Genomic DNA, 27,347 nt, shown 5'->3' with positions numbered 1-27,347 from the left:
TTTTAATAACTGTGATAAAATATAATGACAATATTAATACGTAAATGTCAAAATTAAAATTTATCGAAACCATTTCGAATTTTTTTTATCAAAAATTTGTACAAAGTGCGTTTCTTTTTTTAAAGATTCTTTAGATATTTATTGATGACACTTGATTATTACTAAACAAAATGCTATATAAGTCTTTGAGATACATCAGAAAAGGACGCGCTATTTTTTGCTCTGATAGAGCGGTAGTTAATCTTTCTACTATGTATATCCGTCATGCGATGTCATAACGTTGTTTTCACGGGATGGTCCCATAAGATATATAAAAATAGATGCATTCTCTTCGCGAATAGAAATAAAAAAGATTTTACAGAGCACAGCGGTTATTATATTGCATATATATAACGTTACATGCAGTGCGCTTATAACGTTCTATTCTGTGCACCGTTAATTCGCTGCGCGAGCATAATCTAATCACTACGTGACACTCGATCCGAATACACCCCAGCTGATATGGCTTCGACATCGACATAACAAGGACAACATGTGTCCTTGATAGTCGCACCTCATCCTTATATCTTTCATTATTTTAAATTCCACTTTGAAAATTATAATTGAATAGGGATGGTGAAACATTAAAAGCGCGCAACATTCCTGAGATCGTATGGATATTATAAAATCATCACCGCTATTTTTATTGAAATATTTGTCTTCATTTATTTATTTAAAAATATTCTTTTTATCTCTTACTTTCTGCTGCTGATAAAATATCAATGGTATGCGTGAATTTATTTTGAGAATGAAAACAGAAATATCGTGCCACAAAATTACGCCACAACAATCTTTACTTACATCATCTTGTATTTTTAGTTACGAAATAATGATTCCAGTTACAATCTAATGTTATCAAAAACAGCAACGAACAGTTCTGGCTGGTTTGCAAGTGCAAAACGCGAGAACAAAAACGTCTCTGTATACTGCTCGTCCAGTTACAATATCCACCCTTGTAACGTGGCACATTTACTCCATCCACGTATACACATTCGCATTATTTCTCATAAACAATTCTAACCGAAAACTTTTAGTTTATTTTGCCTTCTAAGCAAACATTTATAATGTGAAATTATTTCATACGCAAATAGATAATACGTTGTAAATTCATAAATGATAAGCAAACTCGTCGCGATAATGCTCAAGGTTGGAAACGCTAAATATATTTGATATGTAACATTAAGATGTAAGCGCGTAAGCATAACGTTTTATAATTGCAAACGAATCAAATCAACATGGATTCTCTTTCTTGTTCTTACTATTCAGGAAATTTACATATCTCGCGTATTTTCCGTAATATATTGGAGATAAATAAAACAAATTCAGGTCAGAATATTAACGATTTTTAAGTCATAATATAAATTTACATTTCATAACAAATTGAGGACAAATGATTTAAAGATGTTCGTCTACAAAACGTTCGAATAAACTTTGCTGTATTTTATTCTAATATTTTATATTATTTCATTCATTTGTATTTATTTGTAATGTCAAACTTCAATTTGTTTTGTTTTGTTCAATTTTTAAGTTTTTCTCGATTGAGAACTCACTAAAAAACTTTATTGACGAAAGTAGGTCCAATGAGAAAAAAGGAAAAAGATCTTTCGCATTTACTCGCAACTTTTCTTACCTACGCTTTCAATTTCCTATTCGCGTAGTCGACGTTAAAATTGTACCTCGAATGCATCATAGTTGCAGATATAACGTACGTGCAGTATTTAAAAAAGAAATTCAGGTCGGTGGACTTTCTGACTGGCGCGGAATAGGGACGTCGATCAATACGTTCGTACGTAACTATTTTCGATTCCTTGCAAGTTATTCATAGACTGCCACTGTCACATGAATTTCATTACTACTTCATTAATTTTCACGGGAAAACTAATGTAGTACAGTGAGATAGTGAGATCAAGCGTGGTAAGCAACTTTTAATTTGTGTAGGAGAATATATATTAGTTCCTGTAATGTGTGTGTGTGTGTGTGTGTGTGTGTGTGTGTGAATTGCGCTTTTTATAATTGCTAATTAATTTAATAAGCAAATATCACTTTAACGTTCAATACGCCCACCTATACTTGTGATTTCACATTTGTGTAATGAAATTAATTAACACTTGATATCTCGAGTCTAGAAATATCAAAGTAACTGAGTGCAGTAGAAAATATCTGTATCTGTAATTAAAAAAATTTCTATAAATATTTTTTTAAAATAAGCTTTTAAATAATGAATTTTAAATTATCTTATAAATCATGAATTTTACATTGTCTTTCAACTTACGTTTTCAATTCTTTTATTATTTTTAACGGTTTCAAGAATATCAGACTTATTTTAGAAATTATCTTATCTATTAAAAAATGTTTTGCTTACAAAAGTCGCTTTTAAACCGCAACGCAAGTGTTTAACATATTTCCGTCCCGATTTTAAATCAAGGATTAGTCACACGTTCGGAATGATTTAAATCTGCGCAGGCTTGAATATTCTGGTAGTTCGCAGGTTGGCGAACTTTTGAACATTATAAATCTCAATAAAAGTGCTTATCGGCACGAGTCTGTAAACACTGATCGCATAATGACAGATGTGTTTGCCGAGGAAACTCCGCGGAATTAACTGATAGACGATGATTTACCGATCTCTTTCAACGAACCTTGGCAACCCGCGGAATCGATTGCGGGTCGGCAAGGGGCCGCGAAAAGTCGTCGTTGCGAATATCCTTCACGAAACTTTCCACTGGCGGCGCCAGTCAAGAGATCACTGCTTTTTTCCCGACATTTTTTTTCTTGCGCCCGCCGGCATCAATTATCTCACTGTGCGATGCACAACATTACACCGCACATTATACACGTTTACTTTTCCGGGGTTATCATCGGGGTCTATTACGTGCTGCATATTAATGCGCGAGAAGGAAAAGTAGGGGAACAAACGTGTGGGGGGTCTTAATTATTGTTAATGACTTATTGTTTTCCCGGCAAGGATGTGCGAACTATCTTTTAGACGATGCTCGCCGTTTTATTTAACTTTTTTCATTGCCTGAAAATCGTCGTTGTTTGTGACCATAGTTTGTAATCAGTATAAGCTTATAAATATGTAAATGTTAAGAATTTCTTTTAATTAACAAAGAAAAAAATTTTTTTTTATTGTTACAAAGACCTCTTTGCTCGGGAGAGGTTTTTGCAGAATACAATAAACTTATTTTTCTCTTTGTTTTTTCCGTTATGAAATGTTCTGGCTTTGGAGCTAATTGCGCGCATAGATATAAAACAAAATGAAAGGGAAATATTTCATCCATATCTTTCAACAGAGACTCGCTCGCTCGCTTTCTCATCAACGAAGCGAGAAGGCGATGAAATAAGGATATAAATACAGATAGAACGTCAAGGATGCATGATTCTCCAGTAATTGAATTCCTTTATACCACGAATGCCTTCTAATCTATCATTATGCGGTCCTTTGCTTCCATTCGCGATTCAATAGACCAATCAGAAAATGAGACCAATGGTGCGCAATAATGCCTTTTAATCAAACTTAAACAAATTTGAAGATGAAATTCTTATTCCGCTAAAAATACTTTTTTGTATCAAACTTATGAATGGCGTGATTTATTCATTTTTTACTCCACTCAAGGCGATGTAAATTGACATAACGAACAGAAAAAACGCTAATTGTATCTGATAGCGACACGCACACACACGTTTCATTTATCAATGCAGATATCATAATGATATATAGGGTGTTTCTGAATTGCGAAGACAGCTTTGTGCGATAATAAGATCGTTATCTTTAATAAAAAAAGAAATTAAGCTGTACGTGCTGCTAAAACGCTGCGCATGCATCTGTTATACAGACGAAGTCGCTATCTGTATTTTACGTTACTTGCGAATCTGAAAGATATTTCAATCTTTAATTACACCAAATGGTAACAGAATACAATGCAACGGTTTGTTTTACTTAATCTATGTATATCCTTATTGTCAGTACTTTACGTAAATCCACTGCAGTGTGTTATTCGAGTGGTTTGAGTTTTGCGAGCACGGATCGTCGTCATCAATTCGATGGTGTGCTCACCCGGTATGCAAAGCGAGGGAAATTGTAGAGGTAAGCACACGCTACGTTAATTGCTAATTACTAAGCCGCGCCGGGCGTTAATGGGCGACGCCCACGCGCTCAAATACGCTGGAAAGTAGAATGAAATGTTATCTTTTCACCTGCAGACGTTCTGTCTGCCTGCAGACGCTTCAAGAATTTTTTGTAATTTGCTATAATTTGAAAAATAAAGAATAAATGATTTACATTTACATTCTTTTCTGTCTTGGGCGTCAAAACTAATCTCTAAAAATGCAATTAAGAATTACTCTTATCAGTGAATTTGCAACTACTTTGCGCTACGCATGCACTTGACGAGCATTTGATGCTGCGACTGACGCATGCTAGCGAATGCGAATGTAGGCGCGCGCCTAAGCGCGTGCGTATATTTATAGCGGCAGCCTCCTCTCTCTTCGCTACGAAAATAAGCGCTTTTCCTGTTGTGTCCATGCCAAGCGTCACGTTTTTCCTCGGGCCGTGCGTACTCGACTCTCACGCGATGCGATCGCGTCGCGCCGATCTGTTTACATTTCCCGGGCTCGGCAGGCTCGTTGGCCGACAATATTGGCGTTATATGAATGCTGCACGATAGAATGTTGCAAATCCTGACTCATAACGCCGCTTCGGTTCTACTTCTATAAGTATACATTGTATACTGCGCGAGATACCATTTCCGCGATCTCAGGAGATTTATGCAATCTATTGAATTATTGCACGGATAATAGATTTCCTAATAACATTTGAAGCATTTGAAGACTGTTGAAAAATTGCTTCTATTTTTTAGTTTCAAAAATATTTGAAGTATCAAAAATAAAATGACTTAGTTGAAGTTTTCAAGGTAGATTTATATATTAACATGTGTTATTTTTGGAACACCGTCTCTTTAAAAGAGCGCGTCGGCGAATAGGCTCGATCTAACAATACGTACGCCGAATTAGACCTGGCCAAGGCACATCACGTGCCAAGGGTGCGAAGATTCGATGTAAACAGAATGTGTTCTGCGCGAATTCGCGACGATTGGGTGCGAAAATAGTCTGCCCTGATCTACTCGGCGTCTACAAGACGCCAACGAGCATCTTCATCACTAATCGTATCCGGCAGCGTAACTAGAAATATGATTTAATCGGTGGGATTAAGTCATATTTCTTGCACTTAATTGTTGCGTGTACTTTGCAACCTCATAATTTAAATGCCTACTACGTCGCAGATTCATTCAATTCTTAACTAATGTTATGATTATTTAGATTTCGTAAATAGCAAATATTTTAATTAATAATAAAATCAAGCGTTTCGTATGCATGAAGTTAATTTTGACTTCTAATTTTTTTGATTTTAATAATTTTTCCTAAGGTTTGTTATATCTTTAATATATTTTTGTTTTTATAGATTATTACACTATAAATATAATAATTCAATGCTTAAAAAAAGAAAAAAAATTTTTTTCTTTACATTAAAGGGATCTCTTTAAATCTTATAACTTGAAACTTTAACAGTTCAAAAACTTCGAAAAACCAAAGGCTTCAAAACTTTAAAAGTTTAAAAGGCTTTTAAAGGTTTGACAGGATCTGTAATCAATGATAAAGAAGACAACAAGAAGTACAAGTCGGAGCAAGAACTACAAACTATTGTTAATCAATGCATAAAGAACGTTTTGGTCCCAATTTTAGGCCATCTTTAGTTTGAGAAAGGACAAAAAAGAAAGGTTTACATTGCATAAAAATTTAAACTTGTTTTCCTCATTTGTTTTCCTCTTTTCTCAGTCTGAAAAAAGATCCAAAATTGTGGACGGAACTATATCCGAAATTTTTCAAATTTCTGTGTAATTTGAATCTTTTTTGCTTATTTGTCTTTTTTTAAGCTAAAAAGATCCAAAATTGTGGCAAAAACGTTTTTTATATATTGATTAATAATAGTTCACAGTTTTTGCGCTCTGAAAATCACGTTTTTAATCCTTATCGCCTTCTTTATTATTTTTCTTTGAAGAATCACACTTTACAATATTTAATCTGCAAGTCAATACTTGACTTTTTGAAAATTAACTCTAAAATATTAAGACTATTGAAATGTCTCTGTGAAAGCGTCTAGTGGATTCTAGCAGTTCGGATTGTTAGCATATTTGAGATGACGCACTTTTAGAAGTGCTAAAGTGCACGCGTTACGAATTTACGCCACTTTAGATAAAACGCGCTTTCGGATTAGCGCGTGTAAAATCATCAATTTGTCGTCGAGATCTTGTCACGTAAGCTGCAATGTGCGTCATATATTTCCGTGTATACAATACCGTTGGGAATCATATTTCACGCCCTGGCGTTATTTAAACTCTATCTAAACTAAAAATCAAATATAATGGAATTTAAAATAGCAAATAAATGTTTGTATTGCAGTAAAACTTCCTAAATACAGAGCAAAATAAAAATTTTGACAGTTAATACTTTTCGATTAATTCTAGAATATCTCCGTTAAAAAAAAAAACATTTCTATTAATACAAATTAAAAATTAACCACTTTTATTGTTGAAAATTATTTGAAATTCAATTTATGCAACCTTTTCCGTTTAAAAGCATTTAACACTAAAACCGTGATTATTTTGATATTGATTTTTTGGTATTGATTAATATTTAAAAAAATATTAAATTTATATGCACTATTCTATTCCATTCTATGCTATTCTCGCTTGTATCTACAGGTATTAAATACAAACTAGATATATGTGAAAATATCACTATTTGGAACAGGAGAGCAGAACGTTGAGGATCGAAAACGGTTACACTGACAGTTACCACTATTCGGTATAACACATTCATATTCCATGTGAATATGCATACACTCCAGATTAATGAATCTGTGAAAAATTGTTATTTTGTAGTTTTAAAGTAGACAATTCACAATTTTTCCCGAGCGTTCATTGACGTGATTCATAAAAGAATGGCATAGTACGAGAATGGCGTAGTATGACGTTCACGCGATTTTGGCAGCGCGTAGTGATCCCCAGGTGAACATTCTGAGAAAAGTGTATTAGTTTCTGTGAAACGTCTGTACACATAGACGAACTGTTGGACGCAACACGCAATGTTACAAAAATTTCTTCTCTGCCGCGACTCGTAACCATATTGGCGTGCGATTTGGACAACCGCCCGACAACGCTCCTCGAATGTCGCACGTGTCGTCGGCGTGAACCGATCGGCATATCCGTACGTATCTGGATAAAGTCGGTGAGTTTGTCCACTTCGTTATTTTTGGCGTAACGACGTGTTGCGTTGAACGGCGCCTAACGATGACGTCGCGTCTCGGCTGCCGACGACAGCCTCGCGAGCATTTTTGCACACGCGTGTCGTTGCCAAATTGCGAATATGCACGTGTGATGCCGTGATAATTAGCTTGCTCTTCAGCATTCTACACGTACATTTCGTTTACAATATTCAAGATATTCTGAATTTTAAAGCTAATTGCGAGAGGATACGACACGCAATTAAATTATATGACAAATAAATCATATTTATTTTCGACACATTATTCTTCTGTTCGCCAAATGCGGTTGCATTTCGAGATTATCAATGTTTTTGTATTTTAATTGTATATTTTTTTATATTTTTTATTGTGCATAAAACGCGAAATAAAGTAACCGGATTGTGTTGCGCGCACGTTTGCAATAAAAGCAAACGTTGGATTCTCGAATTAACGAGATAATATCACGTCCTTGCTTATCTTCTTCCCGAGAGATTTCCCGCGATGTCGCGTCCTTCCGCAACGATTATCCGCGGTTACGACTGTCGCAACTGAATATAGCCTCTGGTCAGGGACACTCTCTCCTCAAGGCCGACCTTGTCTATTTGAAAACACGACGCACTTTACAAAACAGTCGTCACGCGAATTGTACAATACTGTATTGTAGCAGTTGCAACCCACAAGAATTTCACTCACCATATATCGGTTTACCCTGAATTTCCCTATTCGCTCAAATTTTTATGGCGAAATTATGATTATTACGCTCTAAAAAATTAGATAAAGATGGAAACGTTAATGTGAAAATCACAGTTATAAAAATCAGAGATAATATTGTTAGCAGCGGTGTGAGATAAATTTTGTTTACAAACATAATACGCTATATTGAGATAATGCCTCTGAAGCATATCTCTAATGCGTTAGTTAAGCATTGAGTACTTAGTGTAGTAACGCGCGCAGGAAGGATGCAGGAGGGATTATTCGCGCGGCATAGTGCGAAACGTGTGGACGAGGAGGAAGCAAGTGCAATGAAACTTAGCCGCGTGTAGGTTTGCTAGCGATATGATATATGCCAGATGTGGAGACCGCGTTGAATGAGCGCGCTCGAGAATGAGATTTGATAAACAAACGTGGGCGTCGGAACGTCCGTGCACCTTGATGAACTTCCTGCCAGGCAGCGGATGCTGCCTCGGTCGAGTGGCTTATCCTAATGATATTGCAGAATAACCGGTGCGACCGGTAGCGACGGATTTCGCAAACACTTTCGATTGCTGGGAACTTGAAAAATTATTTCAACCGATTATCCGACGATGAACACTGACGCGAATTCTGCAACAGGCAGGAAAAACGTTCGCAGATATTAAGTTTGCAAAACTTGAAAAATTATTTTGGTTATCCGACGATGAACACTGACGCGAATTCTGCAACAGGCAGGAAAAACGTTCGCGGATATTAAGTTTGCGATTCGGTGAAGGAAATACGTTATACGAAAGTTTATTATATCGCGTGATTTTGCACAACCAATTGTCAAATGTGCACGTGCTAGCTCAGTTTTGCTTTTGCACTTTCTTTATTTATCGTACACGTACATATATATATTTATTTTTGCAGACGTAGATTTCCCGTTAATAACTCAGACAACGACGCACCATTGTGGGCGCCACTCTTGCGATGGAAATCTCCATTCGTAAAATCATTGGCGTAAGCAATTTTATGCATACCGTAATGATACAATACGTATGCTGACATAATTACGCTTTTTCGGCAATTTTGCAATACATCAAATCTAAAAAAAGATACGAACAAATGAGCGAAAATATTTACATTTAAGAGTTATCGTAACGGCAATGCAACTTCTTCTGATATAATGTGCTGTGTAAGGAATCATGTAAATAGGAAAATCCGTCTAAAAGATATATTTGTTTCAAAAAATATAATATTTAATTATATTTGAAAATTAAATAATTCAAATATGCACAATATATTTTCAAAAAATTGTATAATATAATCGGTTTCTTTTTAATATGAAAATTTTATTAAAAATCAACATATTTATTACACAAGTTTTTAATTATCAATATCGATTACCTTGCTACTAATGAAAATAATTGCTGAACAGACTTTGATGCTACTTATTTAGTTATCGATATTTCAAAAATTTATTGCAACACGACTTTGCATGACTTGTATATTGAATATATGAGACGTAAGATATTGTTTTGCATTGCGGCACACACGATCGTATCGCGTTTACACGTATCGATATCACAATAGTCATTCGATATCTTGCAACGCGTCGTAAATTAATGCTAAACGGTCCTCAATATTTCTATACGCATTGATCCAAGCAACGACGAATTGCATCAGCATTGATAATCGTGCAGCGGATCTTTGAGATATCCAAACAGTTTGATCGCATTGTGTGGTGTGTCATCGCCAATAATGTTAAAACCTAATCGCGATAACGGGAACATCCACGTGCTCATTATATCGTAAAATATGCTTTGTTTACAGTGATAAGGAATTACTCGTTTTGCAATATAAAGCTATCGGACGTTACCTGATGTTCTGCAATGCCAGTGTACGATTGCGCATTCGTTGCGCGTTTTGCGTCAGTTATGTTATGCATTCTTTTTTCAATTTTCGTAATATTTTTCTGTTATCTCAGATAAGTGTAAACGAACAATCACTAATTTCAATAAATATGATTTATGGGCATGATTTATGTCGCGGAAATCATCGAATATAATTTTAACAATTTTTACAATTTCTACGGTTTTTATTTGAAGGCAATATTCCTTGGTTCATATTCATATTTATCAATATTGAAAAACAAGGCAAGTCATCCAACGCGAGTGATTACAGTTCACACGTAATGTCATACGTAGATAGAAACCGGAGGTTTATCGGAGGTTTTCCGTAGTTAAAATATCATTTATCACACTTATTCAAATTTTAACATTTGCACATTCTTGCGTGTAAATTACAAGTAAAAATTTTAAAGTTTATTTAAAGTTAATGAATACTTCTATTTTTTCCTTGGAACTTAGCCTTAATTTTCTGAAAACCATAGATATGATATTTTTAGGAAAATTGATTCCAATCTAATCTCAAGAATCTTTAATAAACGAGAGCATTTGATCGTTCTAGAAAGCTTTATGATAAAGTCACATTATCTTGCAACTGCGTTGTTATTTTAAAGCATAAATGCGCAATGTTATTTTGAAGCGACATGATGCAATGATATTATTGGAAGGTTATAAACCTTCTTATAAAAATAGATTATCGCAAACTTTAGACTGCAACACAAATCTCTCTACTTATAGTTATTAATATATTGAGATTATTATACATTATTCAGATACATTTAAAAAATATTTCAGATACTATTAAAAAAGAAACAGACGTAGTTTAATATTATTCTTGGTCCAGAAACTGCAGACTAAAATTGATAATTATCTGTATCATGAATAATGTCGCACTGTTTCATCACGAATATATTTTCAGTTGGTCGAAAGAAATACCGGAAAAGTGTCAAGTGGCAATAAATTTGTCAATAGCTCTCATTTACGCAGAATCTTGTGTCTTGCAATATTAAATTTCGAGCTCAGACACGTGGTGCGAATTTGTTGTTCAGAAACGTGCGAGCGGAGCTATTAATAAAGTATCATAACACGTACAAATAACGCAAACTTTAATCATGGGATAAAATTGTATGGCGGGTAAAAATAAATACACAGCACGCACAAAAATCACTACAATTTAATTGTCATTAAACACAATGAGATCGTATTATCTTAATTTAAGATGCGGCAGTTGCGTAAGAAAAAATTTATATTCTTGCTGAAGAAAATCGACTGCGCAACGAAACGAGAGAAAAATGTATTTTACAAAAATCAATTTTGCCGATTATTTTATTCATTATCGTAAGATAGATAATCTTAAGATATTGCATCCGACCTGAGCGCTATCATTATTTCCGGATAATGAGAAAAGTTTTGTTTTAATGATATGATTCATTTCATTCAGATGCTTCGCGAATGAATCATTCGATATCGAGGGATTACTCTTTCACTATTGCTTCATTATCGCGTTACGTATTTGAAGCAAGTCATGTTTCACATTTATCGATATTAAAAAACAAGACAAGTCATCCAACGCAAGTCATTACAGTTCACACGTAATGTCATACGTGAATTAAATCGTCTGAGATTTTTCTATTATCAAAAAATGAGATTGAGCAAAATTACATTAACATGATAAACGGTTGTGTTAACCTTTTTTTTGCATATTTTATAATTATCACAAGATACAAAATTTTAATAGAAAAATTTGATATTTATTGCAAATAATATTCTAGTTTTACTTGAGCCAGTAGATTTCGAAATGTCTCTTTTATATTTGTTAATTTTTAACATGCTGCCAAACCTGTGTATGTGCTGAAGTATCTTACAATTATTTAATTCTATAATTTATTTTATAATTAAATACGAAGGATTGAGGAATGTGAGCAGGGATCAATAAAACTGTGTGAATAATTTAAAACTCATTTATTGAACATGACATAAAAATCACGATACATAATAATGATAAACCGAGGTCTATTGTAAGCTTCGAAAACTTTAGATATATTATTCATTTTGTAATCTTTTAGTGTGTAATATCTCACATGTTCGTATGTATGTGTATATGTATGTGTGTGTGTGTGTGTGTGTATGTGTATGAATGTATGAACTCTCTACCAAACTCTAACAGATGATTACTTTATACACGTATGTAGAATCGTTACGCATGGAATGTGCGTCCACCGGTTCGCTTTCGCTCATATCTCTCTTCGATTACAAAATTCTTGAATTAGCGATCTCGACGACGCGATGCATCAACTCGCCTACATCCTCGCGAAAGCAAGTCTTCTCCTGAATCTCGATTTTATGCCAACACGCTTCCTGTGTTGTGAGTCATCGAATTAAAAGTGCATACGCGCGTGTAAGATAAACAACGTAATAATGGGCATCAGCTATTGACACAAGTGTTTTACAGAAAACCTTATTGCAACTTTATTCATAATAAAGCCGATAATAAAGTTTAAATCAATAAGTAATAAAGAAGCCAAAATTATGATTGATTTACGCACAAGCGCGCGTATACAAATATACAAGTCGAACGCTGCAACGCCCATCGTTGTAATTTTGTATTTTATAAGCATTCGCTAAAGCTTTATTGCGAGCAGCGTCTGACATTTTTATTTTCTTCAAGAAAAAAATGCCATAGCCGTGACTTTATAAATGTCAGCCCGTTTGCAGAGCCCTTTTTGTACTGTTTATCCTACTTTACAGTCTCGTTCATTGCAGTATGCACGTCGCAGTAAAACTCGGAGAAAACGCAGACATTCCGAGGACTCATTGTTAATCAGTCGGCGAATCGGCATCGTCATCGTCGGCGCTAAATAGTCCCGCGAGAAAAAAAAAAGCGAACGGCATCAGTTTTCTCAACAACGAAAGTCGCTATCCGTCGAAAAATAAATATATTAATGCGAAACTCGAGAGACAGTGTATGAGTGGAGGGGTAGAATAGATGAGACGGCGCGATCCGCGCCGCCACGTGAAACGCGGAGCCCCGACCGGACCCCGCCGCTGCGCTACTTATTTTTTTGTTTTATTATAATCGTGGGCAGTTTTGGCAGTGATATTCAATCGTCGTGAATGAGGAGAAAAGTACTTGAGCAATCGGCGACGACGTTGGGCGTCGTCAAGGTTAATGGCAAGTACTACTTTTGCAATTTTTTTTTTCTAATTAAAATCCTCTCCTTTAATAAAATATTTCAGAAATAAATGTACGCGCCTGTGAATCTCTCTCGTGATTAAATTTTACTGCCGCGTCGAAGAACGAAAAGTTAAATCCATAATCTTTTTCCTGGTATCCATATCGCGAATTACGAGGAATATAATTTTCACGTATGGATGTTCCGGCGCGCGCATGTACACGTCGCCGCAAAGAGGAAAAAATTTAGCACGGAAAAACGTTCTCCGCTCTGTGAATTCGCAAAAGTCTTGACGTTTCTCCTCAAACACCCGCTAAAAATCCGCTCAAAATGTCCCGAGTGAGGTATTATAACAAATAACCATAAAACAGTAGTAGTAATACAAAAAATAGTCAAGTCGTCGCGAAATAAATAATATATACATATTACGCATGTCCTACGCATACATATATATTATTTACTATATATGTATACATATATATCTGCACGTGTATAGAGCTTTGCAATCGCATTGCGACCGTAGAATGAAAGTGGATCGAGAGACCGCGGCCTTCTATACAATCGGGAGTACTTTTAATAGTTGTATCTTTAGAGCAAGGTTGAGAAGATTAGATAATATAGATATTTTATGATAATCCGACAATCTTATCCGCATTTTTTATAAAGAAGAAGCGAAGAAAAGTCCCAATCCACGTTTACTCCGCGGTCCGAGGCCGCCGTAATAAATAGATCGTATATTATCTCGTCAATCTCTAAACTCTAATAACACCATTTTTCTAATCAGTATAAATGAACCGGCGAAACCGTGGAACGCGCAAGGTTGAATCGCGATGCCCAGCTCGCACTATGAAGATAATTTAAAATAAATTTCGTCGGACGAAATTAAGTGGACGATTTAATAAAAGCACCGCTTGCAAATATGAAAGATAATCAAGTTCACATCAGCAAATGTGAACAGTATTAATGAATAAATTGGAAGTTGTGACGAAAATTTATTGTTAAAATTTTTGTGTTCGCGAAATGAAATTATATAATTATTTTATATACACATGTAACAATTCGAAATAGTGCGAGTTAAGTTGAACGCGATCCCGTCGAACATCGCGCATTCCAGTGTTCCGCCAAGCACCACGGCGTATCACTCTATATTGATATTCATACTTTTTGTAACTCTGTTTTTTTTTTCACTAAAGCAGTCTTACATAAAGCGGCAACTTTTGGAAATTATTCGGTACGCACCTTCACAAAATGATTTCTTTATTAACTGATGTTCGCAAACAGTTCTCTGTCTTTCTCTCTTCCAATTTTTCTCTCTTTCTTTCTCCCTCTCTTTCCCTTTTCCGTATTCTCGTCCCTCTGCCATCTGCACCCGAAGAAATGCAGGTTGAGCTATGCAAATTTTCAAAATTTTCCGCGTGTCTACCGACTAAGCTTTCTCTTAAATCCGATGTGAGTCCGAAAGCGCGAATCGACATATGCTAATCGACGTTCTTGCAGTTTAATGAATTCGAGAGAAAAGATTTTACATCTTTCAGCAGTTATTAAGTCGAATTAAACTGGCTTCCACGCCGAATAATTATACTCGCGAAACCTGTTTGCACTTTTGACAAAAAAATTTATATATAGCTTGTTGTACGATTTTCTCTCGAGGTCTCAGCCAGATGATAATCGACAGACGCTTTCGGATTTTCAGCCTCTTAATATTTTATGTACACGTTAAGACGGACGTAAACGACTTCAAATGCTCGTGCACCGGAATTCGTCCTTCTCGACAAGGTTCGAAAGCAAACGCTCATTTTTCTTTCCGGAGAAAAAAAAATCACTGGACTCTTACTGGAGCACTCTCGTGTTATTTCGTGCCAACCAAGAATCAAAATCATTGTCATTTCGGTTTTCGAAGAATGCGAGTCTGCAATCGATGGATAATCAAAGCGTTCGTGTCTCGTCCTAACTACGTATATCTCCTCACGCATAAACGCCATTCTCTTCTCTAATCCGACTTAATCGTTGCAGAGTAATTCTACCTTATAGCTTACGGTATCACAGAGTTACACGCGGTATCGCTTAATTGCTCCCAGTTCGTAATCCCCGATACGCAACCGATAGAAAGAAAGCGCGCAAACCACTACATCCTCCGCGCGGAAAACCAGGACAACTGTAGACGGATGCGAAGGACGTCAAGGTGTTGCAATCTTATGAGAACGAATGGCTCTGAGAAAAATTGCTGTCTAAATTGGAATCGGACTTGGACTATCAAATTAACTTGTCATGTAATATATATAAAATTAAATTTACAATTTTCGTGTTGAAAAGATGTTATTTGCCATTTTTTATTTTTTAAAAATTTATATTGCATTTTTTTAACTTTGCTCAGTGATATTTTTAATTTAGAAATTTAACAATTTAATGTTAACCGAAATAAACATTCTTCTTTTCATAGCAAGTTCTAAGATTTTGAAAGAAATATTTAATTAGAAAAATTAAAAATCGAGTCAGCCAAAATTAATTAAAAAGTTTCATTTATTTAATCAATTAACCAATACGAATGATACATTTTTCTCATTTATTAAGGTCATAACTTTTCAAATTGATACGTCTCAGATAAAAAGAAGTATCTCTCTCAAGAGAAATCTCTCATGACGGAAGCGGTGCTCCTTCCTTGTAACACTCGACGTCCTTTGCACGTGCGACCAAGGACACACGTTCCCTTCCGCACCTCCTTCCCTCCGATCGACTCGTCTTACAACAAAATAATACACTATATATATTATATATTACATGAAAAAATTAACAAGCGCTCCGTAGCGACGACGCGAAATAACAAATATACGAAATAACTCGAAATTCGCGAGGATGCACCTCGGGAAAAACGTTGTTTTACAGCTTCGATGGCATGTGTACATGTGTAGATGGGTATGTATGTGTGTATGATGAGTGACAGTTCGTTTAAGAAAATATCTTCGGCCAGCACACGCGAGTGCCCCGATCTGACAAAAGTGGAAATCTCCGGAAACGATAACGTCTCAGCGAATCGTGCCTTTTGCGTACAACAACGCGTACACCGCAGAGTGCGTTAATGGTACCGGATGCATTTATCATACTCCCCCGTCACGTATATTAGCACCACTATCGCAACGCTTCAACGTGGACGAAATAGCAATGTCGTCAGTAAGATACGCGTCGACAATTGCAAACTGTTCGATACATTTCTCACTGCCTTGAAAAAACATTGTGCCAAATTAATGTCTTTATAAAAACATTGCGAGAACATTTATTTTGAAATAACCCGATTTATCTTGATTTGTTTTCAAAGAAACTCTTTTAAAGTCAACGATATTTTCACGCAATGAGTTTTGCGTTATCTAGAGTTCTATTTTTTGAACAAAGGCCTTCTATTCGGACGTTAATGCATGTTAATCGACGCGTCGGTTGTATGCGAAAGGCGACGTTCGTATTGTCTCGCCGTGATTTCCAGCGGAGATTAACGCGATATAGAAGGGAGATACGAAAAACTAATTCGCAGAAGGCGAATACGCGAGTACAACTAACTCTTTGCGACGTCGAATAGCGCGGTATACAGTCGTGAGAATAAGTCGCTTCTCTCTTAGGCTTCATTCGCTCGCGGTCTGACTCGACGTATACGCACGTTCATTCGCGCCCCTAAACCACTTCGCGCAGTTTCCTCTTCCCATGCGAAGACGCCGGTCCCGCGAAGACGGGAAACTGCTTGCATCCGGCACGCAAACTCGATGCTGACTCGAACGACACAATGAACGAGCGAGCGTCGTTATTGTTCTCCGTTTTGGTGCTATGATAAAAACAACGATATTCGCGCGACGCTTCTTACACTAAGCTACTCTCTCTTTACGCTTTTGGCCCGTATTCTCAGCGCGCATTTAGCACCGTCCTCGTTTCACGTTGAACGCATTCCTCGCGTTAAGCAAATAAATACTCGGACAAAGTCGACACTCCAAGCGCTGAACGGCGCGGTGAGAATACGAGTCCCTATCTTTAGACGGTTTTGTGTGACGTACTGATTAGAGGACGCTTTTCAGTCTAGGTGAGAAAGTGAAATGGATATTATCGTTGGAGGTTTTTCGCGGATAACGTGAGACCGCGATTGAACAACGAAAAAAAAAAAAACGCATCAAAAAATGTTTGACAAATGTTCAATGTCTAAAAGATTATAGCATCTCTACAGAATGTTTAGAATATCAGAACGGCTTTTAGAACGTCTTTTGGATATCTTTTATCTACATTTTATTTTTTTTTTTTTTTTGGGCAGATATGGTGACGCGTGACGATTTACCGCCGCGGTGGAAATCGAAAGTACTCTCGCGCCCGCTCTCTGAATGTCTCTCTCTCTCTCTCTCTTTCTCTCTCTCTCTCTCTTTCTCTCTCTTCGGTCTCGACCGTCCTACGTTAGGAAAAGAATAACATATAGAGCGCGATCACGCGCGCGATGAAGGAACTCATTGTTAGCGTTTAGGTCTGACAAGAAGAATAATAGTTACTAGAATAGTTATCGCGAGTGACTGTTCCGTAGTCGACTGACCGCGGAAATCTGCGACCTTCAACGCGCGGAAAAACGCTCGCGACGTGCAATAACCATGTTTGTTATATACCTCGCTTCCTGGCCACTGCTTCGTCCAACGCTTGGCCTTTGACCCCCTGATGGTGGACTCTCGGAGGCTCCGTCGCGACCTGCTCTCTTCCCCCTGCTTCCTTCCTCCTTCTCTTCCGCTTCTTTCTCTCGCCATCCTAAACAGATTCTCAGATTTATCCGCGAGAACTTCGCGCGAGCGCGGAGATTAATCCGGATGACGAGGAAGCCGCGAGACTGATCATTTTTTTTTTTTAATCTCTTAGATGATGGTAAATCGGAGAAAACGTAGTGGGTGGCGGTTGCAACCTACTGATTGGACACAATCCAGATCCGTCCGCTGCGATTTTCGCGACTCTCGCGATGACTTCTCGGTGGAAAGGAGAACCCGACGGCGAACTCCTGGCGATATCTTCGCGTGTTGCTATCGCTTCGTCAATATTTCAATTGTTCAAAATTATCCTTCCAATTGTTATTTGGCGATTTTCCACAAAAGTCCAACGTATTTTTCGAACGCTAAGATGTTTGCACAACGTTCGATCGAGCTTTACTTCTTTAAACCGTCGAAAGCTTCCGGCGGTGCTCACGTTGGAGTCAGATCTTCTGTTTAATATTTAATTACTGCGATTTAATTTTGGATATGTGGGAGTTTCCGCCTCTTCGTTCCCGCAGAATGCGCGTAGACTTTCGATGCGATCGTCGGAGAATCGGATGTCATTTTTAAAAACGTAATCCGTCTCGAAAGGAACATCTCAAGAGCGCCGCGTTCATCCTTCCATGAGCGCCGGCTAAGTCGGCAACTCCTCCATTGAGGTGTATCTCGATTCGTGAGAGGATCCTTGACGTGACCGACCGTCGACATCGAGCCGACGGTTCGAGGATCGTTATAACCGCCCATCCTCTCGTCCTCTTAGACTTATAAACTCGAACGCGTTCGCTTTCGAACATCCTTCTCGAGGTGAACGCGCGACGTCCGATTTTCTTTCCACCCTCCCCCCTCTTCTTGCTCCCGCCGATTCCGTCATATGCACGCGCATTCTTCCTTTCTCTTGATGTTTCAGTCCCGCATACATATTCTTCATTGCTGTTGCTTCCTCTCTCTTTCTTCCTTTCTCTCTACCTTGCCCTCTACCAAGCTGAAGACGGATCCGGACACGAGCGTGCCGCCACGTTACTGCTCGACTCGGATGTGGTAGCGGGTGCCGAGGTGCGTCGGATCTCGATCGGTTTCGAGCCGGACACGGGCGGCCGGCCCAAAACCCCTTGGCTGTTTCACGATAGATTACGCTGATCCTCTGCGCAGTCGTCCGCCTTCTTCAGCGAGCGCTTCAGCTTGTCGACCAGCCGGTTGTGGAACTTGTTGAGGGAACTCGAACTGCCGGTCTTCGGCGGCGACGTGCCCGTACTCTTGCTCGGGCTCTGCAGAGAGCTTTGCGACGCGCGCGATGACGTCCGCGAGAAATGCCGCGAGCTAAGCGGTACAGACCGGTGCGCCGGCGAGGTCAGGAAGTCGGAACCGGGTGAAGTCGACAGCGACGGGCCCTCCGACTTGGAGCACTCGGATACCTGTGAACAAAAAAAAGACACCTATCGGGTTAAATGATGGAGAAAAAACTCCCCGACAAATTTTTTCACAAGTGGAACTTTCATTCAGCGATTGTAAAGAATGTATTCTAATTTTACTTCTTTACACGTTTATCATTGCGAATAATACGTAGCTACATATAAGATTCTATTATGCGTATCAATTGTTTAATCAACAAACTACAAAAGTTTACTTTATATGTGTTAAAAGATGATCGAATTTTACAACGATATGCGATAAAACTAAAACTGACTAAAAAAAAAGCGCATGAGGAAGTATCGAAAAATAATACTTTAACAATTGATCCGTAATTACTTGAAATAGTATTCTGCAAATATGCAGATCAAAAATAGTCAAGAGTATTCCGTGACTCGACAGCGGCATTATAAAGGAGATACAATTAATGAGAAAGCATGAGCTTCTCATGTTTTTAAAACGCGTCTCTTCCGGCAAGTTCAATATCATCTGATTAATCGATTAGCAAATTTGCATTCGCGCGTTTGTAAACGCTCAACGCATATTGGTTGAATTATTCACTGCTTTTAAAGTGCTATAAAACTTCTACACAAAAAGCATCATTTATCATAGACGTGTCGCATGCAGACGCACACTTTTTCACAGTCGAATAATCGAAACTACGACCACGTGCTGGTAGGTAGATATTGTCATAGCAGCAGAAGGCCGGTAAGTGGTCGATTAGGCCAGAGATATGTTTTCGTGTGTAAATACCACTTCCCTTCTTTAACACAGTGACGGTAGGCAAGATCATGTTACGACGACACACCGACGATCGCACAGCGGTTCTCAGTATCTCAGATTCACCGCCATCGGCAATTAATTCGTACCTTCTCACCGCTATAATTAATTTATATCTTGTCAGATTTACAATCTATTTTATAAAATTTTGATTAAACTACAATTTTTTATTTACTTTATAAAAAAAAGGTTTAATTTTTTAGTCACACTGTTTTAAAGGAACGAAATTATCTTTGCTTGTTTCTTTAATTCCAACGTTAGAGAAAATAAAAAAACTTTAATACGGTAAAGATTATTTACTAAACTTATTGCATAAATTATCTAAAATTCTTGACAGATCTGTTTTATCCAAATACTAATGTTTACTATCTCTAGTGACTAAAATTGGCCTCCGGTTGTGGTTCCAACGTTAGAGTATTGGTACATCGATTTTCACCATATTACGTAAGCCTCATGTCACAAGCGAAACGCGACTCGTAGACTGAAATATACATAAGCGAAGTTTGTCGTTCTCAAATATTCCTCATTTGATCCCACCGTGGTTCTCGTGGAAACGTATTGAATTTATAAACAGCCTGTACTCGAAGAGACGTTACGCGGAGATAATAATAGAAGCATTGAAAATAAGAACGTGGTCCGTACGATCGATTATTGGTCATGCCATCGCGTTGCGGAGGACAAGTTCAAGACAGGTGCTTGAACAAACTGTTTGCTGAAGAGTGTTTGCTCAAAGTTCATTGATACGAGTTTCACGTCAGTCGTATGTAGTCTCTAATTTCGTTTTTATTATTATTGATAGCTAATATATGTACAACCTAAAGAGCGTAAAAAAAAATATTGAATATTTTGATATGCTTTTCTGACAAATCAAAGAAATCAAGCCAAACATAATAATAATTTGCAGTAATTAAATAACGCCCAATAGAATCCAAATGAAACATCACATTAACTTAATCCTTCGGAGATTGAGCGCACTAGTTAATCTCGTCATTATATTTTAATTATTTATGCGATGAGGTATTATTGGTTATCAGTTATTACCGATTTCTGATGATAATTTAAATGAGATTTATGCGGATTTGCTTGCAAACTCGAAATATTTTCATCAAAATTTATGTATCGTGCAAATGCAGCGTCATAAAAAATTTACGAGTCCTTTTTTTTTATTGAGTTACGACGGTCCACGAGACTTTAAAAATACAATGCGGTTGTAATTAAGCGCCGATATAATCCTACCGGTATAAAAAATGCGCAGTATATGATGTATAGTTTTGACGTTATATAATTGGCAATGATTTCTCGTGAGATTGCGTTAATGTTCTGGCAGTAACGATCATCGTACTTGCATCGTTATTGCGTACTTGCAGTTTTCAGTGTCACGTGCTCCTGTGTTTGTATTGGTTCTAAATATCGACATGGAAGGACAAGAGTTGATAGAGTTAAAAATATTCCATCCGACTTTTTCTTACAATAGCACGGCGTATGACAACGCACTATTGTTCCGGAAATTAATTGTGCGTCGTATATAATAATGCCGTAAATATAATTTTTATATTTTATGTTTGATAATTATTCTATTAATTTAATGCATATTGATTTTATAATAATAATTATAATAATTATTTAACGGGTGATATTTTAAATATAATATAAATTTACAATTATTTTTAGACATTAATAACAAAGAAGTATGTTATACGAGATAAAAATTGACGCTAACAATTATTTTATTACTTATTAACGTTTCATTAAAATATCATCAAAAAATTCTGTCTTACATAATAATCATTTGATCATCAAAAGAACGGATTTTTTAATAAAGAAGATGGGAAAAGAATCAAATATTAAGTTGAAAGCCGTCGCCGCGAAGAATGCTTCAACGAGATCGCATCGTCGTTTTTTACCAATCACCTTTTCTGCGTCGTTCCCAGCCAACTATCTGCGAATCGCCTTCTGGCTTTCGTATTCTATTATCTTGCCCATCGCCCGGTTATACATCGCTTTAGGTGTAACAGTTTTTAAGAAGCATCGCGAAAACGCTCGGAGCGTAACCGATGATTGCCAACCAGCACGAAACGGAAACATCGAAACATATTGTAACATTATTGGTATAATTTAAAGTCGCAGGTAATTCATAGAATTACATAAAAAAATTAATAACTGTCGGAAATCCAAGCTGTTTATTGCATCAGCACTGATAACGGACTCACCAACAGATTTAACTGTCAGCGAGATTATAATATCTAAATCCATCGATATCTGAAATACTGCATTATGCGATCGCATAATGCGATTGCATTATGCGATCATCGAATGAATGAATTGAACGGATAAAGAGACTTTCGGTGAGAGTCCGTACAAGGGTTCACCGCACGATACATTGCAAAAGCGAGGATCAAACTTGCGCAATGTCGCGTCACAGATACAAAATATACGGAGTGTCCTCGATTTACCGCGACATTTACGTTTCAAAATGATTTAATGAAGTCTATTTATGTTTCGTATGGACTTAGAAACTAGTATCGCAACTTTTTAACTAGCAACTTTGAATATTTCTATCTCGAATCAAGTTTTTATCGCTAGCAAAGAATCAGTTTAAAGCTGTCTAGAAAAATTATTTATAATTAAACATCATAAAATTATTCTTGCAACTTGACTATGAGTCAGAGTATTTTTGATAACGTCTGGAAAAACCGTTGATGATAAAGAATGAAATAGCGCGCTGATTACTCTTTTCTCTATTTAAAGTTCTATTTTATTTCGTTTTTATTACAATTATATAAATTGTAATTAAAATTTTGTATTATCTAAAATACCACACAATATATAACAATTAAATTATATAATTTGACTTGATTAAAATGCAACGGAAACACAGTTAATTATGTATTATTATCAAAGTAATATTCTGAGAATAATTATCAAGTGCTTAAATCAAAAAGATATGTGAAATATTCATATATGTGTACGTGTGTCATCACATACAGTAATGTTACAATATGCGAATCTCATTAGTACATTTATTCGTTTTCTCTTAAAAAATTTATCTCGGAATAAATATTCGTTAAATATGCGAAATATTCAACCAAAGGTAGCAATGAGTGACATTTGTTTAAGAATCGTTTTATCGTAAAAATACGATGTAAAGGTAAATTACTTTTTACGCTCAACACTCGTATAAAAATTGCATTAATGCATTAATATGTTCCGTACTGCTTTCATTAATATATTTTATTAGCCAGTAATATTATTGTTATCGTGAAGTTATTTGAGTTACGTGTTAAAAATAAACGTAAAAATCGACGAACGCGATGTCATAAGCAATACATATCTCGCGATAACGACAGCGATAAGTGCCGTATACCACCTGCAATTCGGCATTATGCGCATAACTGTCTTCGTCGTGATAGAAATAAACTCGTGACCGGCGTATATATTTAGCGACACGTGGTGCCGATCGTCACCCGTCATTGACTATGCTTATTCAGCGGCAGTAAATACAGTTTCCCCGGGCGTTTAGCGACGTCCGTAGGAAACCGGTTTCGAGTGTGGCGAGGTGGTCTTTTACGGCAACGATTTCGCGGGAATCTGACTTTTTCCGAGTTATTTCAGCGGCGAGCGCTGACGCGAAAAGAATGAGCAACATGTTGCTGTAAAATATCAAAAGTAAAAAAAAGAATTATTTTTTGCGTCATCAAAGAAAGCTATAATCGCGTGTGTCACGAGGTTTTTCTCTCAGTAAAAATTTCTATGATTTTGGAGCAATTTTTTCTTGATGTACATTCGATGAAAAATTTAATTCAACATCAAAGACGAATATTTTTTGCAAAGAAAACGATAAACAAATAAAAATCTTGATTTTCAATTATGTCCAAAACTATGATTTCATATAAGTAAACTTTAATTGGAGGAATATGTTACGTACTTGAAATTAGTTTATACGTCAAATTATTCTCATGTTGACAATGGTAAAATGGAAAAGTTAATTTTTCATATTTAAAAACAACGCACACAGAACAAATCATAAGAAAAATTATAAGAATTGTAGTAAAAAAATATATATATATCGCAGAAGCGTAGCAAAGTATTAAAGATGAACTCACATTGTAAGAAGGTACTTTATATACAGAATGTCCGTGAAAAGAAGATTTTATAATGCATATGGCTTTATTACTTCAATTTGGATATACATATTTTTTAATATTTAACAAAAATTTTTAATAAACAATAAAATCTCATATGTAATATGTTTTTTTAAGTATAAATACATTTTTGCTGTTGAAAAATTCTCACTTTTTACGCAACACCTGTATAACCTGTATTGAAAGGACGTACCGAAGTAGCAAAGGATCATCTTTCCGTTATCATGAAAAAAAATTCCCATTACACGTGTACATACACAGTTATATTAAAAGTACACAGTGTAACGTGAATAATATTTATGAGAAAAGAAAGAATTGTTAGGACCATAAAAAAACAGCACAATTTACATTTTTAATCACAGAAGGCTTGACTTCCATAGCTCCAAAAAATCTACATTAATTCTCCATTCATACAAACGGGATGATAATATATTTTTAAATTGTCTTCTTATTATGTCATTTTTAACTTGTAATCATTTAACGTCTTTAAAATATGTAATAATTGATGTAATGATGATGTAATGATATATGTTAATGAGATAACCAATAATACATTGCGTCACACTTAAGTAATGTTTCTGAAAAACTCAAGAGAATAGATAACGATATTTTTTGGAGCTTTGAATGTTAAATAAGGCGTTTATTTCGAAAAGAATAGCAAATTAGGGGAATTCATTGAAACGACTACCTTGCATCGATTTGTATTCCAACCTCGCAATTCTTCAATAACGCAATAAAACATTTCATCTTCAAAATAAACGCCTTGCGCAAGCTAGAACGTAAAATCGCGCAAAGCTAGGCTGGCCGATTACCATGAGAATCGAGACGGGAGGGCGATCAGGTGTGCCGCACTTTGCGAGACGGTTGTGTCTGCTAGTTCGCCAGACCTGCGAAAAAATTGCGCATGCAGTGCGACGCTTTTTCTCAATTTTCGTCTTCATCGTCGTTTTCGACCACTCCGCGATTTCAACGTGAGAACTCCGCGCGCTATGATGCACGCGCGCATTCTTTCGTGATTCTGTCGACTCGTCGGTCCGTAATCTCGAACGCAACGCGCAAAATATGCTCGCGGAAGAATATGCACATAACGATTTTGTTCAGACATAAAGAAAGAACCGTCATTTTTCATGCTGGCATACATTTCAATAGTTTCGCGGCAATGCACGCGGTATAATGCGCGAATGACGCATCAAGACCGACCGGCGCCAGTATTGTTAAAAGTCACCGATTCTTGCAATCCGATCTTATATAACGGGTGTCCGCGTTATAATCGGATCTCAATTTTGACACAAGAGATTATTTTACACTAGGATTAAATAGATTTTTTTTCTCTTTTATTTATCTTTAATAAAGAAAAAATATGCAGTGACATCACTGGTGCTATTAATATATGAGCCAACAAATTTTTACGTTTATTGTTTCGCTATTCAAATTCACTATATACTGTTATCTTGTAAATCAAACTTGCCTTGAAAATATACAAAACTTTATATACTCTTAACAAATAAAATTTTACGACGAATCTTTTACGTCGAAATAATTGCGCACGAATAAATGTATGTCAACATCTGAGATTTTGCCAACTTACATGCCGCTATGTCGTACAACGGTTTGTACAACACGGATGAAGAGATTAAAACTGTTCCGTTCTTCCGAACAAGACTAACGAAAAACATAATCGCACACAGCATATACAAATTTCTCTTTCCCTCGCTCTCTTTTCTTGTCATTTTAATATTTCTGTGTCTCATCTTTTTTTTGTGAGCCATTTTTTAATTCCGAAATTATAATAACATAAGAATTTGCATTTTTGACAATTGCTGACAGGTCTGAGTAATTGTTTATACTGATGTATACTACTTGCCGCTTGTGTTATACTACGTATTACTATGTGCTTTCATTTACTACGCGGGAAGCAATCTGCCTTATCCTAGAACAGTGTTTTTCAATCGATGCTCCGCAAAAGTGGGTCTGGCGTAAAAATCTTTTGCATTTCCAACGAGAATATATCTTAATTCACAACTTTGTTTCTATTCCAAATAGATATGCATATAAAAGAGGGAAGTTAGAGAATAAATATTCATGCGCATTTTTCACCGATACGCCAAGTTTTATCATCAATTTTTCATACCAACGGAGAAAGAGAGATGTTCCGTCACTCGGGAAATGTTGAAAAACACTGTTCTGCGGCATAATAAATTTCTTCGCTCACCTTCCTGCTGCGACAGGCCTGCGGATTCGAGCACTCGGACGAGCGCCGGCTGCGATTAGTCTTGTAAATGTCAAATTCGTTTTTCACCACAGGCATCATAAACGCCATCTCGTCTGGGGTGCCGGCGTGCGTGTATGCTCTAACTCTGTCCCTCTTCCCGTCTCGGCTCCGCGCAACTCACTGTCCCGCTTCTGTACGTCGTCTCGTCCGCTCGTTCCCTCTTCTTCTCCTTCACTTTTTTCCTCTCTCGTTGGCTCTAGAAAGTTCTACGCGCACGGGACACTTCGCCGCGCCAGGGAGAGACGATCTTCACTGTCTCGGCGTGTCCGAAATTGACGATTCTTTTTTTTCCTCTCCCGCGAATCTCGTTAGGCAGCGATTCACGCAAATCTGCCAAAATCGCTGGTTGATATCGCCGATTGTTGAATCTCGACCTGTGTAACGTTGACAACGTCGATGTATCAATGAGTTCCCTCTCGATCTGCTGTCACCGCGACGATGATCGCTGCGGCTGAGTCTCCGAATTTGGGCTACTGTCGACTGGAAAACTGCATACACGTCGCGCTTTTTCACAAGTGCGTATCAGTGTGTGTATCTTTTTTTTTGTTTTTTTATTTTTGACTGCGGCGTGTCGCTTTTTCGACAATCCGTTCAGATTTCACGTCCGTTCGATGCGGCAGTCCGCTACGGAATGAGCACGCCGGTCTGCCTGCGTGAGGAATAAGCGGTCGTCTCGCAAAACGGGTGGAGGGAACGGGCGCTCGCGTCCATTGGCTGCCGTTGAGGCGGGACACCTACGTCACGGGTTGCCATTGATTTTTCAATGTTGATACACACGGCGGCGTGACGTGCTGGATTGAATTTTTGGCGGCGCACTATCGTTTCGCGTAGGCGTACTAGAGTGTGTGCAGGTAGATTCATTAAATATATCCGGGGGATCCGGCGAATCCCT

General features: G+C 37.0%; 2 protein-coding genes across 3 annotated transcripts in view; one reads left to right on the top strand and one right to left on the bottom strand.

The window, feature by feature from the left end:
- The window catches only part of LOC105671621 (CIMIP2 protein GA14893-like), a 71,181-nt gene that overhangs the window by 32,495 nt on the left and 11,339 nt on the right, over positions 1-27,347 (top strand). The gene's annotated exons all lie outside the window — the stretch shown is intronic.
- LOC105671624 (uncharacterized) lies at positions 11,872-27,118 on the bottom strand. Of its 2 annotated transcripts, XM_012365922.2 has the most exons (3): positions 26,396-27,118; positions 24,996-25,070; positions 11,872-19,266 (listed from the first exon to the last, which is right to left on the bottom strand). In XM_012365922.2, exons 1-3 carry the CDS (start codon positions 26,501-26,503, stop codon positions 18,973-18,975), a joined length of 477 nt encoding a protein of 158 aa, XP_012221345.1. In that variant the 5' UTR covers positions 26,504-27,118; the 3' UTR covers positions 11,872-18,972. The 2 variants fall into 2 exon arrangements, with proteins under 2 accessions (XP_012221345.1, XP_012221346.1); XM_012365923.2 differs by lacking the exon at positions 24,996-25,070.

Source organism: Linepithema humile, chromosome 2 (assembly GCF_040581485.1).
Source record: "Linepithema humile isolate Giens D197 chromosome 2, Lhum_UNIL_v1.0, whole genome shotgun sequence".
Lineage (NCBI taxonomy): Eukaryota > Metazoa > Arthropoda > Insecta > Hymenoptera > Formicidae > Linepithema > Linepithema humile.
This window is presented reverse-complemented; position numbering and strand designations above follow the sequence as displayed.